Raw genomic sequence first — 18,130 nt, 5'->3', positions numbered from 1 at the left:
ATCAGTTGTCAAGCAATGCTAGGGGGACAAACACAGACACACAAACATACACATACACACACATATATACATGTATATGACGGGCTTCTTTGAGTTTCCATCTATCAAATCCACTCACAAGGCTTTGGTTGGCCTGAGGCTATAGTAATAGACACTTGCCCAAGGTGTAATGCTGTGGGACTGAACCCGGAACCATGTGGCTGGTAAGCAAGCTACTTACCACACAGCCTCTCCTAAACCCTTTCTAATATCCTATCATTTTAATAAATATGCATTATGTTAAAAATAGCTCATTTAACAAAATGAAAATAGATGATAGTATCAGTGGAATGATTTTATTTTTATATTTTCCAGCTGCTGGCCACTCAACTGTGAAGTTGGAATTATCAGCCAAGCAAGCATAGAGCAAGCAGGGTTTATTTTACCTTACTCAGGGGACAAAATACAATGCTCATGACCATGTAGTCATTAGACCAGCACCTTAATGACATTACATATATAATGATGGGAAAGTCAGTTTTTATTTGTCATGTGTGTCATACTAAAGTTTAACAAACATATATTACTGAGAAGAATAAATTCAGTATCTGTTACCAAATGTTCTGTTTTATCAGTGCATGACAGAATCTTTATTTAAGTATTCAGTCACCTACTTGGGATAATCACATTTTAAACACCTTTAAGCAGAAAATGAACATATATATAAACTGGAAACTAGAATAACAAAACATTATTATTACTCATTTTACATACTGTGTAGTCCTTGGTAGAGTTGATGAATATCAACAGGAATATATAAAAAAAAAAGTAGTTTCCCATGAAACCAGGCATAATAATAATTTATCTTTATAAATGTGTACAAATGTACAAATACATGAACTACTATTCAACCAAACATGCTTAAATTAACATAAATATGTGTCATATATGTACTGACATTTTAGCTTTATTTTTATTGAATGGGTCAGGTAGTCTTTTTGGTACATGTTGATATTTAAAATTTTCTACTCCATATATTTATCAATAAAAATACTAATAGTAAGTTACATTTTGAATTTTTTTTTAATACATAAAAACAAACTAAAACTGAATAAACCTATAATCTCTTTCATATGAGTTGTATTCTGTTTTTACTAAAACATTGACCTTCAGAAAAAAAGGGAAGAACCTTAGTTTTTCCATTATTTTTATCTACTTTTTCTCCTGTCATCTGGTTATCCAAATGCCATCAAGAGGAAGTATTTTTTTGTAGTCCTTCATTTGAACTTTAGACTTTTGGTTTGTGATTGTCATTTATAATGAGGGTTTCTGGTGAATGGAACATACATATAAATACAATATATATATATACATACATACATATATATATATATATATATATATATATATATATATATATATATATATATATATATATATATATATATATATATATATGACAGCTTTTAGATATTTGTTAGTTTGCCTCTGTTTTATGATAGATATATTAGTTGTTTTGATTTTATGACAAGAAGCTTGCAAGAGGTTTGCATTAGGTTTGATAGAGTAGACCTAATGATCAAATATATTTCAGCTGTGATCATCATCTGTTTTATTTTTTCAGTCATTTATGCCCATATTATTCAATAGGTCCTTGATTTGAGGAGATTTAGCTGTTGTTATGCCTAGGGACCATCTAGAAGTTCCTTTTTACCTTAAGTATTTTCTAGTGGCTGTGTCATGTCAACAAGATAGACTATACAAATAAACAAAAAAGTGATAAGATATTAGGAAGATATAAACAAGTTTAGTTTTTGTGTACTTTAGGATTGATCCTGTCTAGAAGAGTTACAAATTGAGAAAACCTAGAATTTGTTCTGAGAGAGTTATGCCCTGAAAATTATGGAACATTCTACAGATCTGAGTTATGAATTTGTTTTGATTTAACCATAGTTTTACTGCCACTGAGAATTATGTTAATTTGCCAAAATATTTATCTCTCTGGTCCAAGATTTTTTATTTCTTTCACAAAACTATTCTCATGTTTCTTCCTGTTCATATATATTATGATTAAAATATGAATCAACAATGTTCATGTTTCTTTTGCTTTTCCAGTTTCTATTTTTGTATTCTTAAAAAGTTGTAATTTTCATATCTGTTCTAAAATGATTTATAACACTGTTGCAGGGCCATAAATCTTTTGAGTAGAAGCATGGTTATTTGAATCGGGAAGAACTTACATTAGTGAGGATCCTGGTAGAATTTAAACTTGCTATGAAGAGAGAGAAAACATGATATTGAATGCTGAGGACATGCATAGGCTTGAAAGAAATGAAGCTAGTATTATCTGCTGGATGTGTAATGTCAGTGTGCATACACAACAGAGTGTAAGTGCCCTGAGAGAAAGGTTGGGCATAAAAAGCATCAAATGTGGTGTGCAAGAGAGGCGTCTGTGCTGGTATGGCCATGTGTTACATATGATTGAAGACAGCTGTGTGAGGAAGTGCCACTCCCTAACTATAGAAGGAACCTGTGGAATAGGTAGATCCAGGAAGACATAGGCTAAGGTTGTGAAGCATAACCGTCGAACATTAGGCTTCACAGAGGCAATGACACGAGACCGGGACCTTTGGAGATTTCTTGTGATTGAGAAGCCCTGGCAACTAAAGTGAGATTGCAGCCCTGTTAAGAATACTCCTGATGGATATGATATGCTTGAGAAGACCTGTTTAGTCAAGTAAAACCAATATCGTAGCTGTGACCAGTGTCACCTGACTGGCTCCCGTGCTGGTGGTACATAAAAAGCACCTACTACACACTCGGAGTGGTTGGCATTAGGAAGGGCATCCAGTTGTAGAAACCTTGCCAGATCAGATTGGAGCCTGGTGCAGCTGCTGGCTCTCCAGACCTTGGTCAAACCGTCCAACCTATAAAAGCATAGAAAATGGACGTTAAACGATTATGATGATGATGATGACTCAGTCCAGCACTCCCAATGTAAATATTGACCCAGCATTAAATTAAAATCTATAAACTAAAATCTACTCAGCTTAAGTGAGATGATAAAATAATGGAACAGATAAAGAAACTAATGACGAGTTAATGAATTCAAATCCTTGCTAAGCATTTCATTGTATCTCTGTGTTTGATATTTCATTTTTGTTACTTCTGTGTACTTAGCTATCCAAAATGTTTTGAAAATATCTGGGAAAATCTAACAGATTAGAGTCCTGGCCAGAAAACCCGAATTTAAATACTATTTCAATATTTCTTTTGAGGTTTGAGATAGGGTTAACTTTCTGCAAGCAAGATATTGTAAGCGAAAGAAAATATTTTTTCTTGATATTTATTATTTACTACTATTAACATTGTTGGGTAACTAAAGACTAGGTTTTTGAATTTGTTCTATGTTCCTAAGTAATAACATCTGATCAATTTCCTTCTGGCTTTCCCTCATCTGTAATTCAAATTTTAAAAAAATGAATTAAGAGAAATAACTCAAGAGGGTCAATAGTATGAATTTAGATTATTCAGGTAGGTTGTGATGTACAAACTAACATACATAAAAAACACATAGTTAAATGGAAAGCAATGCCCTCATTGCATCGTTGTCAATTTTACGTCTGCTTTTTCATGATGGGATGGTTTAGATAAGACTTTTAGTAGCAGTGTTTTACTGTCAATCCTTTTAGACGTATCATTAGGAACACACAGGGATACACTGTGCCTATTCTAAAATCTGGGGTATACACACATGATAAGAGAGATTATATCAAGAAATTAAAAAAATACTGTTACAGAAAACTGAATTTCCAAGTTCTAATCTTTGTTGGCAGGTAAGGTGACAACTGTAGTTATGATTTAGTTTCATTTGACCTCAGATAATTTTTAAATGTTTGTATGTTTTTAGTAGACCTTATAAAAAAATCTGCTCCCTAATTAGAGCAGAGAAATGCTATGCTCTTCTGATGAAGTTTAATAAGGCGGAAACAAATCTATAACTGTCACCTTTGCTTAGATTTTTTTCCAAATTATGAAATTCAATTTCTTGTAAAGTGAATTATTAATTAAAATTATTTCCCCCATTTCTTTTTGCTTACAATTACCACCAGGTCTCTTATTTGTTTTCTTTCTCCTACTTTGAGGCAAAATTTTCACTCATTAAGAAATTTTTTCATACATTGTTTTCACTATGTATCTGAACAAACCGTAGTTAGTCTGAGATCACCATTCTCTTTACTGGTATGGGTTGCCCAAGCCTGAGGATTGTGCCGAACTCCTGTCGTCTGCTTTCACATGGTTTCTATGATTAGATGCCCTTCTTGGTGAGAGATAGATATAAATCAGTTGTGTTCTTTTTTCTTTGTCAGTTGTCAACCATTTTTGAAATAGTTGTTTTTTATTATCTGATAGACTTTGTCTACCTGAAACGTCACTGTTTTCATAGACTGTAAGCTTTACTGGAGATATTTGACTTTTCATTTAATTCTGTTGCTACTGTCATGACAATGCTTCATGGAATTTCCCCCCTTAGTCCCACCATGCAGCTGTTCTTTGAATGTTTATTAACAGATGCACAAATTCCACACCTACACTATATTGACAGATCTACATTTTCAGAGTCCTTGAAAACAAATCATTTAATAAACATACCAATTAACTATATAAGTGACTATTCTTTGGATGATATATTATTTATATAAAAAAAATCAATACAAAAGACTAGTGATACTCTGTATATGTCTTTGCTTAAGTTCTGTACTATTTATAAACTGGCAAAATATTGTTGTAATAGATATAGCTGTTGTTAGCCATTATCAAGTAGATCTGTGATCAAAAGTGTTCCAGCTGTGACCATCACCTCTCTCTTTCCTTTTCTCTCTCCTCTCTCTCTCTCCTCTCTCTCTCTCTCTCTCTCTCTCTCTCTCTCTCTCTCTCTCCATAATTGTATTGAGGACTAAATTATGCAAGTTATCTTTCAGTTATATAAAACATTAGCGTGTGATTTGAGGTAGACTTGACTGATATTTGTAGTAGATTAGTAACCACATAGTGGATCCTTCCTTGTCTTGCTATTCTCTTTGTCACTACCTCTGCCAGTCTTTCTTGCCACCTCTTCTTCATCCTTCACTATAATGTTACTTCTGTGATCATGTATGTCTCCTTCTTGCTCTGCCCATGTCTCCATTCTTGTTTTCATTCTTGCTCTCTGTATATGCTTGAACTTTATAGACTCTGCTATATCTAGAAATCTAGTTCATTCAGGTTTCTCTGTGATTTGGCTATTTTCTCCCTCTTGTATAATTATTTTCTGTTTTGAGAGCCATTAACTTTGTGTGTGTGTGTGCCTGCGCATGTGTTTGTGTCTGTCTCTTTCTTTTCCTCTGCTTATATTTTCCCCTACTTTGTTTCTTTCTCTCCATTTAAATTATGCTCTCTAGTGATATGCTGCTCTATGGTATCAATGTCTCCAATATTGAAAAATAAAGTAATTGCAATTAATTTTTTTAATTAATAGTTTCTTTTTATCTTTTATTGCAGTATGTAACTCTAATTTTATAAAAGAGGAATGCTGAACAAGGACTCCAAATTCAGTAATGTAAGTGAAATTTTTCCATGTCATCAATATGAACATTTAATGTCCACTTTTTCATGCTCGCATGGGTCAGAAAATTTGTTGAGGTAGATTTTCTACAGCTGGATGCTCTACTTGTTGCCAACCTTCACCTGTTTTCAGGGAAGGTAATATTTTCCCAGGTTTCATCATTTTTTGCTTGTATGATCATGGTGTTCATTTACAACTATCTTATGGTGTTAAGACATGAGTACACATGAACAAACACCTGCATGCACACACACACACACACACACACACACACACACACACACACGATGAGCTTCCTTCAGTTTCCATCTACCAAATTCACTCACAAGGCTTTGGTTGACCTAGAGCTATAATAGAAAGCTTGCCCATGGTGCCCTCCTATGGGACCAAAAAACACATGGCTGGGAAGCAAACTTAGTTACAATCATACCTGCTCCTATCATCATTACCATCATCATCATCATCATCATCATCCAGTGTTTTAAATCTGGGTTTTGTCCCCATTAACAGGGGTGCCCAGATCTACCTTAACGCCACAGCAACCTTTGGGCTGGCTGGTGCCCATTCTCCTTTGCTATCATATAATCATATAATTATATAATTTCTGCAAACTTCCATATTGCTCTAACAGTATACTTTGATCTATTGCTCCTATTTCATATTGCATTAGAATGTTTGGAACCTGCAAAACAACATTTTTTTAAAACAGTGTGTGAGTGCATGCATGCCTGTGCATGTATGTTTGATTCAGTTTAACCCTTTCGTTACTATATTTCTGACCAAAATACACCCCTTATGTGTTTCAATTAATTTCTAACATAATCATAAATTTAGTCTGGTTTCATTAAACAACTATAACTTTTTTATTTATCAATGTATTAATGTGATTTTTGGAAGATAATTTAATGAAATGTTCTCAACCAATTCTATACTATAATTCTTGTCACAAAGTGACTCTAATTGCAGGTAGATACAGGTAAATTCAACAAAATATAAAATTATTAAAATTTTGTTCAAACATCGCTATAGAAAATGGGCTATTAGCTAATATTCAATTGGGTATACAACAAAATTTTACGATAGAATTTGTTATTCTGGGTGACTTTCTGATACCCATAATAATATTTATGGCAAAATAGTCTTAATTTCATTTAAGGTTGTGGGAAACCACTAACTATCCTTTCTTTCGCTTTGTTTACATTTAGCGTAACGGTTCGTTTCCGCCGTAATGATTTCAAATAGGCTCATTCGAAAAAGTAAAAAGAAATAGTCTAAGGCTTTACTCTCCTGGGAAAGATTGTGGCTTGGTCCAGTTTCTTCAGAAAAGTCACCGAAAGAAACAGTTTTTAAATTTTCACTCCATTCAGGTGCCAATTCATTTTCTTTATCGCTGTTGGAGCTCTCGGATTCACTGTTTTCACTTTCAGAAAATGAAACATCAGATTCATTATCAAATACCACGTGCCTTTTTTTTTCAGTCATAGAGTTAGATTTATGAAGGTCTTCAGTAGAAAATCCTTCGAATTCTGACTCGCTGCTTGATATAATGAAATTCGTATCCATTTTTTGTCAGAATTACAAATTTTGAAAACACAATAGGAACAAATTTCGGAAAAAAATCTCCCAAAATTCACGGAATTAAAATTACACTTCGATCGTTGTACAAAACTGTAGATGAACTGTTTACGAAGTATAATCACTTGTTTTCACGAATGTACTAAAGAGATTTGCTCTGATATTCTCATTTAAATATGAATAGGTAAATACGGGCGGGTTTGGTGACATTAACCAAAATGTTTTTCGGGCAGCTTTGGGCGGTTTGGTAACGAAAGGGTTAATCAAGCAGTTTTAAGGTGTGTTGGCAAAATTTTCTCCTTTTTGAAAGACATTGTTCACACTTAACAAAGTATTTGAAAGATTTTACACCTTTATGATAATCCTGCTTCCATCTATATTTAGAGTTAAAATCTTAATGAAATTAAATTTAAATTTCATCATTCCTAGGTCAGTAAAATATGCACCAGTCAAGTACTGGGATCATTTTTATTGACTGTTCCCTAAATTGATGGCCATGCACCTTTGTTAGAATTATTACTGCTGTACAGAATGGTTGCTTGAGCATGCATTAACCAAATAAAAGTTAATGGGTTTGAAGCTTGTTATCTGATGATGCAAGGCCGCATCAGCCAGAAATATGGGTTGCTGGACCAGTGGTCCTGTTAAGATGCCTGGAGTATGGTTTCAGCCACATCTCCCATTGGCTAAAATCTGGAATTAGGCTATGATCAGAATAACCAGTCCTACCCAGAGGACACTCACTGAAAAGCCTGACAAAAGTGGTGAATATGATCACCTCCATTATTTATTACTGCTTGACTTCTGTCATGTCTTAGTTTTCATCTGATCAGATTGAAATACCCATTTTTTGCTATGTGTGAAAGGGACGCATTCCTCCAGTCAGAAGGTCCATCTTTTGGCCTATTGATTATGAGTGTTATCTGTGTTAGAGGAAAATCTGTTGAAAGCATCAGTCAGCTTTGAGTGTAACCTACTCATTGTTGTCCTGTTTTGTTTCTTAAAATAGTTTTGTAATGTCTTATGTCACAGCTTAATATCACTCAACCTGAAAGAAATAGTAATTAAATCTCTCCCTTCATTAAAATAGACAAGACATTATTATAAAAGTCTGGTACTGGAAGTTATTTAATCAATTAATTACTCCTATTCATTCTCAGTTTGCAACCTTGTACTTTTGTTAGAAATTATTTATATAAAAAATTCCCACTGATTTAAATCTTGTATTCCCTGCTGTTTGTAAGATAGTTGCTAACATGTTACTTAATATTTTATTAATACTAACATGTTCTTTGTTAATTTCCTTTGACCTTTATTTCCATTCAACATTTCATAAATTGTTCAGTCATTTATGGCTTGCAAATTTTTATTAGACTCCATACCAAATAGGGCATGAAAAATGCCATTGATACAGGTGTTTTCTTTAGTACTTATCACAGCAAGATCTTTTGAATTTTTTTTTTTTTATTATTTATTTGTAACTTAGTCTGACAAATTCACTTTGTTAATTCTACCTGCATTATGTAATTTAGGCCAGTGTGGAAATAATGCCACAGTGCTGAAATATGCAGATGACATCAAGCTGTACCTCAAAATAAAGAGGTCAGATCCTGTACACTATAGATCTCTATTGCAAGCAGACCTGGACACAATGCAGCAGTGGATCATGGACTGGCAACTCAAGCTGGCTGTTGACAAATGTACCACCATGCATTTTGGGAGGAGAAACCCAGCGTCCACCTACTCCCTCCACAACACTAATCTCAAAAAATCTTCATGTGAACGTGACCTGGGTGTTATTGTCGACAGTGATTTGCATTGGACAAAACACATCGCTAAAATTGTCAAAAAGGTTGAGGGTGTCTTAGCATCACTCACCAAATCCTTTGTGAGCTGCTTTCCAACTATCTATCTGCAGCTTTATATAGCTATGGTAAGACCTCACCTGGAATTTGCATCACCGGTCTGGAACCCCTATCTTGCCCAGGATATTAATCGTCTGGAAGCTGTTCAGCGACGTGCAACCAAAACAATACCCTCCATCAGGCATTTGTCATATTCTGAATGCCTTACTTTCCTGGGCATGGACACATTGAAACTCCGACGTCTGGCAGCTGACTTGGCAGACATCCATAAAATTATCAACCATCTTACAAACAATAACTCTGAGCACCTTTTCAAACTCCACCCGTCTAACACCCGTGGACATATTTACAAAGTCAGAAAACAGCACAGCTCCCGTGACTTTAGGAAACATTTTTTCAAAACTTCCATGCTTTCTGAGATTCGCCAACACTACACCTGATTTTCTCCCCTCCATACACACACAAGCATGTATCTGACTCATACATTGTTCGCTTTCCAGACATTTGTACATTACTGCATATACTCTATACACACTTTCTGACAAGTTGTGGTGCACCTGAGCACTGCATACAATAATCTCATTATATATTATTATAAGGAATGACAGAAATGATAGTGCAGAAACACTGAATCATTATAGTACCAAGACTTATCTGGTTACATTTTGAGGTTAAAACTGGTCTTCGCCATCCTACACTTTGGGGTTGGTCAATTGAAATGTCTGTGGATAAAATAATTGATTATTATGGTAATGTTGAAGAGTTCAAATCCACATCATGTATTTTACTCTGTGTATAGGTATGACACTTTATTTTGAGAATACAGACCAGATGTACATGTGACAAACTGGCATCCTCTCCAGGGAAAGATTTTCCTCCTGCTAAATACCAGAGAAGCTGGAGTTAAGTCTTATGAATATTTGAGTTTTATGAATGTAAGTTAATACTCTTGGGTTCATTCAGTTAACTATACCTTTCCCCTGGAAACAAGGCCTAGTGGAAAAAAAACGATTTTATTCAAAATGATAGCTGTGGCTCTACTATTTTATTCAAAATGATAGCCTTGGCTCTACTATATTGGCCTCTACTTCTCTGAACTAGCAACTTGTACACCATCTCTACCAAAACTCACTGGACTAATCCATCTCTCTTCCCCCTGTTGCCTTACTTGATACTCTAATCATTATGCTGAATCCCTCCTCCTCAGTGATAACTCACTGGAATTACCTCTCTTCACATTTTTCCACCAGACATTGGCATTTTGATATTCTAGCTGAATATCAATTATATAAATCTCACTAGTCTCAGAGAACTATGATGATCTTGGGTTCAACCCCTCCATCTTAAACAACTAAAAAAAAAAATAGTTAAAATGAATTAGAAGGTCATGTATGATAAAGAAATATATTGGTTGCATAGATTGAAGTACCAACTTTAAATGCATATCATGAATACTTAGCAATATCTCTAATGAAGTTCAAATCTAGCTACAGGTATAGAAGTTACTTCAAACTGCTTCAGACTATGTGAGAAGTTAGCTTCTAATAGACTTTTCAGCCTGTTCAGAAGGAGATATCTGTTATCTTCTTCCATGTTCAAGGGAAAAGCCAAGATAATTATCAGAGCTTGAAATTTCAGGAAAAGATTAACTGTTTGTAAATAAATATTAGATATCATGCAGTAAACTTTTTTCCTTTTTTACACAAAATAAAATAGACTGTATATGGTGTATGTGTGTTTTGGCCTATTTAAATTTCCTGGGTCACTCCCTCCATAGCTCAAGGTTCTTTGCCAAATGTTCATCAGATAACTGAATATCTCAAATAAAGAAAGCCCAAGTATTTGACAACCACTTGGCAAGAAATTCATAAACATTCAATTTCAAACAAACCAGTAAACATTTTTTTCCTATTTTAAGTACTTTTTCTTGATTAATGACATCAACATTATACAGTGTGCATGTAAATATTTGTATGCACATGTGCCATGTATGTGTATATAATATGACATTTAAGGAAACTGATTTTTTTTTTGTAGAGCAGATGTAGCTTTAGTGAAAGTTAGTTCTTCACTGGGTCCCTTTGGTGTGTATATAAACTATAATCTCATGTTACCTAGAGGAGCATTTAAGAGTCAGTGCTTTGCTCGGGTTTTATGTCATTAAATAGATGGAGCACATGTCTTTGCAGATAATTTTTCGTAGACCTGAGAATAAGATGAGTTGAGACAATGTGTAAAGTACTTTGTTCTAAAATATATCTATTACATTAATAGATGAGAAATTATTCTCTGGATAGGATGCCAGCCCATTGCATATATTATTCTCAGATCTGATAACTATTCTTGACACTTTTACTTAAATGAGTTTTCTCATGGATCCCTTTTAATATGCTTATCCTTATGTGTATATAAATATGTATGAAATTTTGAATTTAGTTCACAGACCCCCATTACTACCTTTGCAGATCACCAGGGGTCCATGGACCCCAGGTTGGGAACTACTGCTCTAAGTGTTATTCATCCTGCTTGAAATATCAACCAAATCTCTCTCATATTACACCATTCTGTCTTCGAAAAAGAAGTACGTATTAGATATTGTAGTCTTATATATACACTCTCTAAATGAAAATATGACAGGGGTTGAGACTGGAATAGTTTTGATCATTGGTCTTTTTCATCAGAGGTATCTTGGAACTAAATGACATAAACATTCTTGGCAGTGAGATGAACTGAAGCTCTTAGAACAAAGTGATCTATCTAAATATGCAGCAAAATAATTGCATTGGGTTTGAACTCGAGACTGGTAAGCTGGCTGTCTTATATTTTGACTATCTTGACCAATCTGCTTCTCCAATGAAGTATTGGGATTATATTACCTTAAAGTTAAACTACCCATAAACCTGTGTAGCTTTAAGACAGAAAGGACTGAACTTAGGAAACCTTTCAGAAACCAATTATAGATATAATGTGTATATATGTTTGTGTATGAGTCCATGTATGTGTATGGATGTTTGATGTGTGTATGTATGTATATGGGTTTCTTGCAAGGTCTCTTATTTGCGGGAGATGCATAGTCTAGTACTTTATTTTATTGTTCCTAGAAAGATGAACAGCGAAGTTAACCTCAATAGGATTTAATAGAACATAACTTATTACAAGATATTTTATCCTATACTCAAACAACTCCACCAATCCACCACTCCACCACTCCACCACTTTTGGTATGTATAAATTAAAAGTTAATATGACTGGAGGCATATTTCTCTCATATGTAAACATTTAAATATAATTACAATGATAAAGGCTATTAAGAAAATGTTTCTTTCTGTTGTAATGTTTTTAGTCTGTCACATTCAAATGATTCTTCTTTTTTTATGTTTTCTTCATTCATTTATAGATACAATACATAGTTTTAAGATCATTTCTTTAGAAATGTTTTGGTAGGAGTGAGAGAGTGTGTGTTTTTTCCTTATCATGGCATAGCTTACCAGGTTTTCTCTCCCTCACTATCCATTACCTGTTTTTTAAGTAAAGGAGCTTTCATTTCCCCTGTCTTCAAAATTGCAGAGCTATTGGACAATTTGTTGACAGGAAAATGTCAACAAATATCACTGTCCATAGCTCAATGATTTTCACGTGAAGAACAGAAGATAAACATTCACATACTCATGACAGATTTTGTATGGTCTACCTTATCAATCAATAATAATAATCCTTTCTATTACAGGCACAAGGCCTGAAATTTGGGGGAGGCGCATAGTTGGTTACATCAACCCCAGTACTTGACTGGTATTTATTTTATCAAGCCCAAAAGGATGAAAGGCAAAGTTGATCTTGGCGGCATTTGAACTCAGAATGTGAAGACAGATAAAATATTGCTGCCTGGCATGCTAACAATTCTGCCAGCTTGCCACTTTGATGAAGATGATAATAATGATGATGATGAATTGTTATTATAATTATTATTATCAAGATGTCAAACTGGCAGAATTGTTATAATAGGCATCCATTGGTCTCGAGAGACCAAGTATCTGCACCCACAGAAATTGTGTCAGCTGCTGCTGTTCGCACAGCATCTGCTGTGGCTACTGAGGCCACACAGGTGTGGTGGTCACAAATGCAGCGACTGAATTTGAAGGAGTTCTCTACTGGCACTACTAGTTTTCCCTTCTGTCAAATGCACTTTTCTTTGGTGGTGAATTCCTGTTTCTCTTCTCCTCGCTTCACCCCATTTTGCGGTATTTGTCTCCAGTGTGAGCAGTATTTAGTTACATTTTTTTTTGTTTTTTTTTTTTACATTTAGTAAAGTAAAAGTAAAATTGACACTGCTAGTATCAGTTTTACTTTTCAGCTTTTCTGGGTCAGAAAAAGTACAAGTTGATTTAATCAACTGTATCTTCCCACAAAATGTGTGACTTTGTGCCTATAGTAGAAATCATTGTTATAATTACTGTCATTATAAATAAATCCACAGCTGACTTACCCTTTCAGCTTTGTAGTGTTGATAAAATGAATACCAGTTAAATGCTGATTACAGAACTAAATTGATTATGCGGCTTTTATAAATGTGTGGCCTTGTACCAAAATAAGAATTCATTATTACGCCTTTGAGCAGCACTGGTGTATCAGTGATTGCTGGATCTTTGAGATTTTTTTATTTTTACTGCACAGAAAAAAAAAAAAAATTAGAAATTAAAATAATTTATGAGTTAGTCAGACAAAGAAGCAGCATCTATGATCTTTTTGCAAGGCATTTGAAACTGATGGGAAAGGGCAGGACTGCAACGTCATCATCATCATTTAACATCCGTTGTCTATGCTGGCATGGGTTGGATGGTTTGTCCAGGGCTGGCAAGCTGGAAGGCTACACCAAACTCCAGTCTGTTTTTGAATGGTTTCTATGGCTGGATGCCCTTCTTAACACCAACCACTCTGAGAGTGTAATGGGTGCTTTTACATGCTACTGGCATAGGTGCTATTTGTGTGATACCGGTATCTTCCACAACTGCAGTTTTACTTGGATTGATGGGTCTTCTCAAGCCTGGCATAATGCCAAATGGACTTAGTCATTGCTCTGTGAGGCCCAGTGCTCGAAGCACAGTATAATGCCAAATGGTCTTGGTCTTTGCCTCTGTGAGGCCCAACGCTTGAAAGGTGCTTTTTATGTGCCACTGGCATGACACCAGTATCTGCCACAACTGTGATTTTACTTGGCTTGATGGGTCTTCTTCTCAAGCAGAACATAGTGCCAAAGGTCTTGGTCATTGCCTGCAAGATTCCTGCAAGAAGAGTAACCAGAAACAAAATATGATGTATACAACATCAGTGTTTGTCAAGCTTTTTCGTCTGTTAGCTGTTTTTTATGATGATCTATCAATTTACTGATTATACAATAAAAGTTAAAATGTAAAAGCAAAGTGGTCTCTGTTTTGCAATGTTAGCTAAGGAAGAATGGAGACAGTTTGAAGTTCATGCCTTTCAGCTGCACACCAAAACTAGATTGTCAAGAACCTACCTCTCATTTCATGCTACTTGATACTTTAAATGTTGGAACATTGTAATTATAAAACAAAAATTGTTTGCTACGTTATTCTATAGTCAAATAGCATTTCTGGTGAAGTTTGTTTTTGCTGACTCTTATACTGATAGATAATCTTTGTGATTGTCTCATATTATAACTTCATTCCTGTTTAGGCAGATTTAATTTATAGATATAATTTAATCTCTATTGGATTTGAACTGTTTTTCTCTGTTGAAAGTGACAACATCTAAATAAATTACATTATTATGTGCAAAGATTATTTTATAAGTACAGATTTACTTTTCTTCGGTTTTAAATGGTTAGAGAGACATGATGCAGTTCTGTCCCAAACTCAAATATTTAAGTAAATTGGTTCTTAACTGAACTATACTGCAAATTGTTTCTGCTGTCTTAACTAAACCTCATGTCCTACTTCAAACCGTATTGTAAATTACTTGTTCTATCTTAAGTAAACTAAAGTTACAGGGTGATATCTGAATACTTGTACAAAATAAAAAATTCTTGATTAAATTTTTCCCTTTCAGCTAGTGAAATATTCCCCTACAAAAATAAAAATAAAACAACCTCTAGCAGTAATTGTGAGCAACTCTCAAAGAAGAAAAGAGCAAATTTCAGGAAATTGAATTTATAACTTAACCCTTTTGTTACCATATTTCTGTTTAAATATACACTGCGTTTGTTTAATTAATTTTAAAATAATGAAGAATTTAGGAAAATAATTTTATCATTATTAATCTGGTGTTTGAAACATAAGACAGTATGAAATTTTGATGGATGTTTTAATTTAGACCCTCTTTAGCATGCAGATTACTCTGTCAAATGCAACACTTATTATTCACATTGTTTTCAGGTAATCATGCATTAGCTCATAGCTTTGAGATTTCAATGATGTGATTGTATATTTTTGGAATGACATTCTAGAGTAGATGTGAGCAGCTAGATCTGGCCTGTTTGAACATAAAACCCTCAAGCAAGGATATTTGCACTAGATGTGGCCTGTTTTAACACTAAAGGGTTAAAACAGAAAGCTTGTATCATAGAATGAGAGATAGTTTCAAGAAGGTTGATATTGCAAAGGTTAATTTACATACTTAGGACAAAGGAAGCAAGAAGCATTTATGGATATATTTTGCTCTTTTTTTTTTAGCTCCCATCACCATAGTATAGTCAAATGAAGCCTTCTTGATCAGTTGACTATAAAAAGTCAGGAATAATTTTTGATCAGTGTAATTTGCATGAAAAAAAATAAGGCTAAAGGAAATTGCTCATATGGACATGCCTCCCTTCTCTGAAACTTGAGGGTATTCCCTGACATATTTTCTTCACCATTCTTCTCTCTCTTTCTCTGCTTTTCCAACAAGAGTAGCCATGTATTTCCTCTACTCCAAGACACCTGTTTCTGTCCCTCTATAATATTCTAACCTCTTGTCACCTGAGTCAAAGCCACCTCTCTCAATTCTCATCTCCACTCATTTGAAGAATCTAGTCTTGCAAGTTACTTGATGACTTTGCTAGTGCCATGTAAAAAGCACTTGCTACACTCTGTAAAATGGTTGGCATTAGGAAGGGCATCCAACCATAGAAACTATGCCAAAGTAGACGGAGCTTGACTTCTGACTTACCAGCTCCTGTCAAACTGTCCAACCCATGCTAGCATGGAAAGCAGGTGTTAAAGGATGATAATGATGAATTAAAGAAGTGGTGTACTAAATGTTGCATGCAAAAAATTATTGAAATTTTCCTTTAAGTTAGTGAAGGAGGGGAGAAAAATCCATCAGTGATTAAATAATTTCAAGAAATTAAGAATTAATGTCTGAAAGTTATACTATCAGTTGCTTCTGCTGCATAGCACCTTGGGCAAGTGTCTTCAACTATGGCCTCAGGTTACTCTGTAATTTAGACAGAAATTGTACAGGAGCCTGTTGAATGTTTCCTGCATTTCTCTTCATGACACTGTTTGAGCAGTGGTGCATTTGTCTATGTCTCTTGTAAATGATATATTTAGTAACTCAGTGGTTTCACAAGTTTCATGTGCAGACAAGTGGAATGAAATTACCTTGCATGAATAAATACATAAGTATTGGTGACAGGAAGGGCATGATAACCTTCCAACCTCTGCTGGCACAGTCAAAAGAAAAATATGTAAAACGCAGAACGGAACAAAGCATACATACAGTTTGTATGTGTGGGTGCATGTCTGTCTGTCTACATGCATGCTTGTTCATTCATTTGTGTACTTTCTTCTGTTTTTAATTATGTAATTTTTCTTCCAAGGAAAGAGCTGATTTCTAGCAAAGTTGCAAAGATCCATTATTGGAATGTAGATAACAAAAACAATGTCGCATTTTAAACTTAAAAAGAGTCTTGTATGTTATTACTGTTCTACTAACAGATTGTAATGGTAATGTGCTAGTTAGTTGGTTGCTATCTTCTTCTGAAAATCCTAACTTATCCAGACTGTCTGTTAAGTTTTTACTCATAAAACCAAGTGCACCAATTATTATTTGTATAAATATGAATTTATAATCTGAATATAGAAGCTGGAAGTTTTGAAATAGCTGTCTGTAGATATCCTATTTCTCTTTGATTTTCAAAGAGATATTCATACCAGCAGGACAGGTAACATCTATGACAGATAGATATTTTTTCTTCTCCATCCCAAACAACAATATCTGGCCTATTATGTTTACACTTGACAGATGTTTTGATGGGAATGTTCCACCAGTATTCTTTATGTAAGTGTAAGTATTCAATAACTGAAATTCTCTATATTTATTCCAGGTCACTCTTTTTCCTGAATGGCATTGTATATTGTTTTTGTGACAATGTTGTGTCACATAGAGAGTTAATACTTTGATAATATTTTTGGGCTTATCATGTGTCTTCTTCACATAAATATGACATAATCTACATTTTTGGTTGTATCTTGGAGCTCCAAGGTCTTCACTGTCTCTTTGTTTATTAGGTATTTTGTAGCAATCTCCTGTCCTTGGATTGCAAATGCATAGTCTTCAAAGTGTGATATGATGTAGCAGTTTCAAGTCCAAAAGAAGCTTCATTTCATGTTGATATTACTGTCTCCTTTAAGTCCTTGAGAAACATACTATTCATAGTCTTTTTTTTTTTTGGTATGCTGAGCTTTTCATATCTTTGAGGTATGTTAGTCCTGCTGTTTGAGATTATATTGAAGTTCATCAAGAGAGCGCTTCCTGAGGAGCTTGCTACCAACATGTAGGATATTGTTCTCTTTACTTTTCAGTACCAAGTTAATGTATTAATTTTTGCTGCTAGCAAGTGCTGTCTGAGGGAGACTATATGACAATTGAAGGCTGATTGCTCTGATCTCAAGCCACTATCTCCTACGTTTCTTCTTAGGTAAAGCCTGCCAATATCACGTTTCTTCTTAGGAAGAACCTGTCAAAATGACTATTTCTATCGGTTTTTACATCTATAGAGTGGATTTCCTCTACAGACTAGATATACATACATATGCATGTCAGTCAGTCAATTAATAATTATTGAGCTCTCAATTACCATGGATGTAAATAATAATTAAACTCTTAA

General features: G+C 34.4%; 1 protein-coding gene across 2 annotated transcripts in view; it reads left to right on the top strand.

Annotated features, from left to right (window-relative positions):
* Nucleotides 1–18,130, top strand: part of LOC115232686 (FERM domain-containing protein 4A) — a 383,772-nt gene that overhangs the window by 33,442 nt on the left and 332,200 nt on the right. For both annotated transcript variants that reach the window (XM_029802713.2, XM_029802715.2), the window contains exon 2: nt 5,521–5,578. In XM_029802713.2, coding sequence (XP_029658573.1) covers nt 5,549–5,578 — 30 coding nt within the window. In that variant the 5' untranslated portion in view covers nt 5,521–5,548. The remainder of the gene's footprint in view (nt 1–5,520; nt 5,579–18,130) is intronic.

The sequence above is a fragment of the Octopus sinensis genome, linkage group LG2 (assembly GCF_006345805.1).
Source record: "Octopus sinensis linkage group LG2, ASM634580v1, whole genome shotgun sequence".
NCBI lineage: Eukaryota > Metazoa > Mollusca > Cephalopoda > Octopoda > Octopodidae > Octopus > Octopus sinensis.
This window is presented reverse-complemented; position numbering and strand designations above follow the sequence as displayed.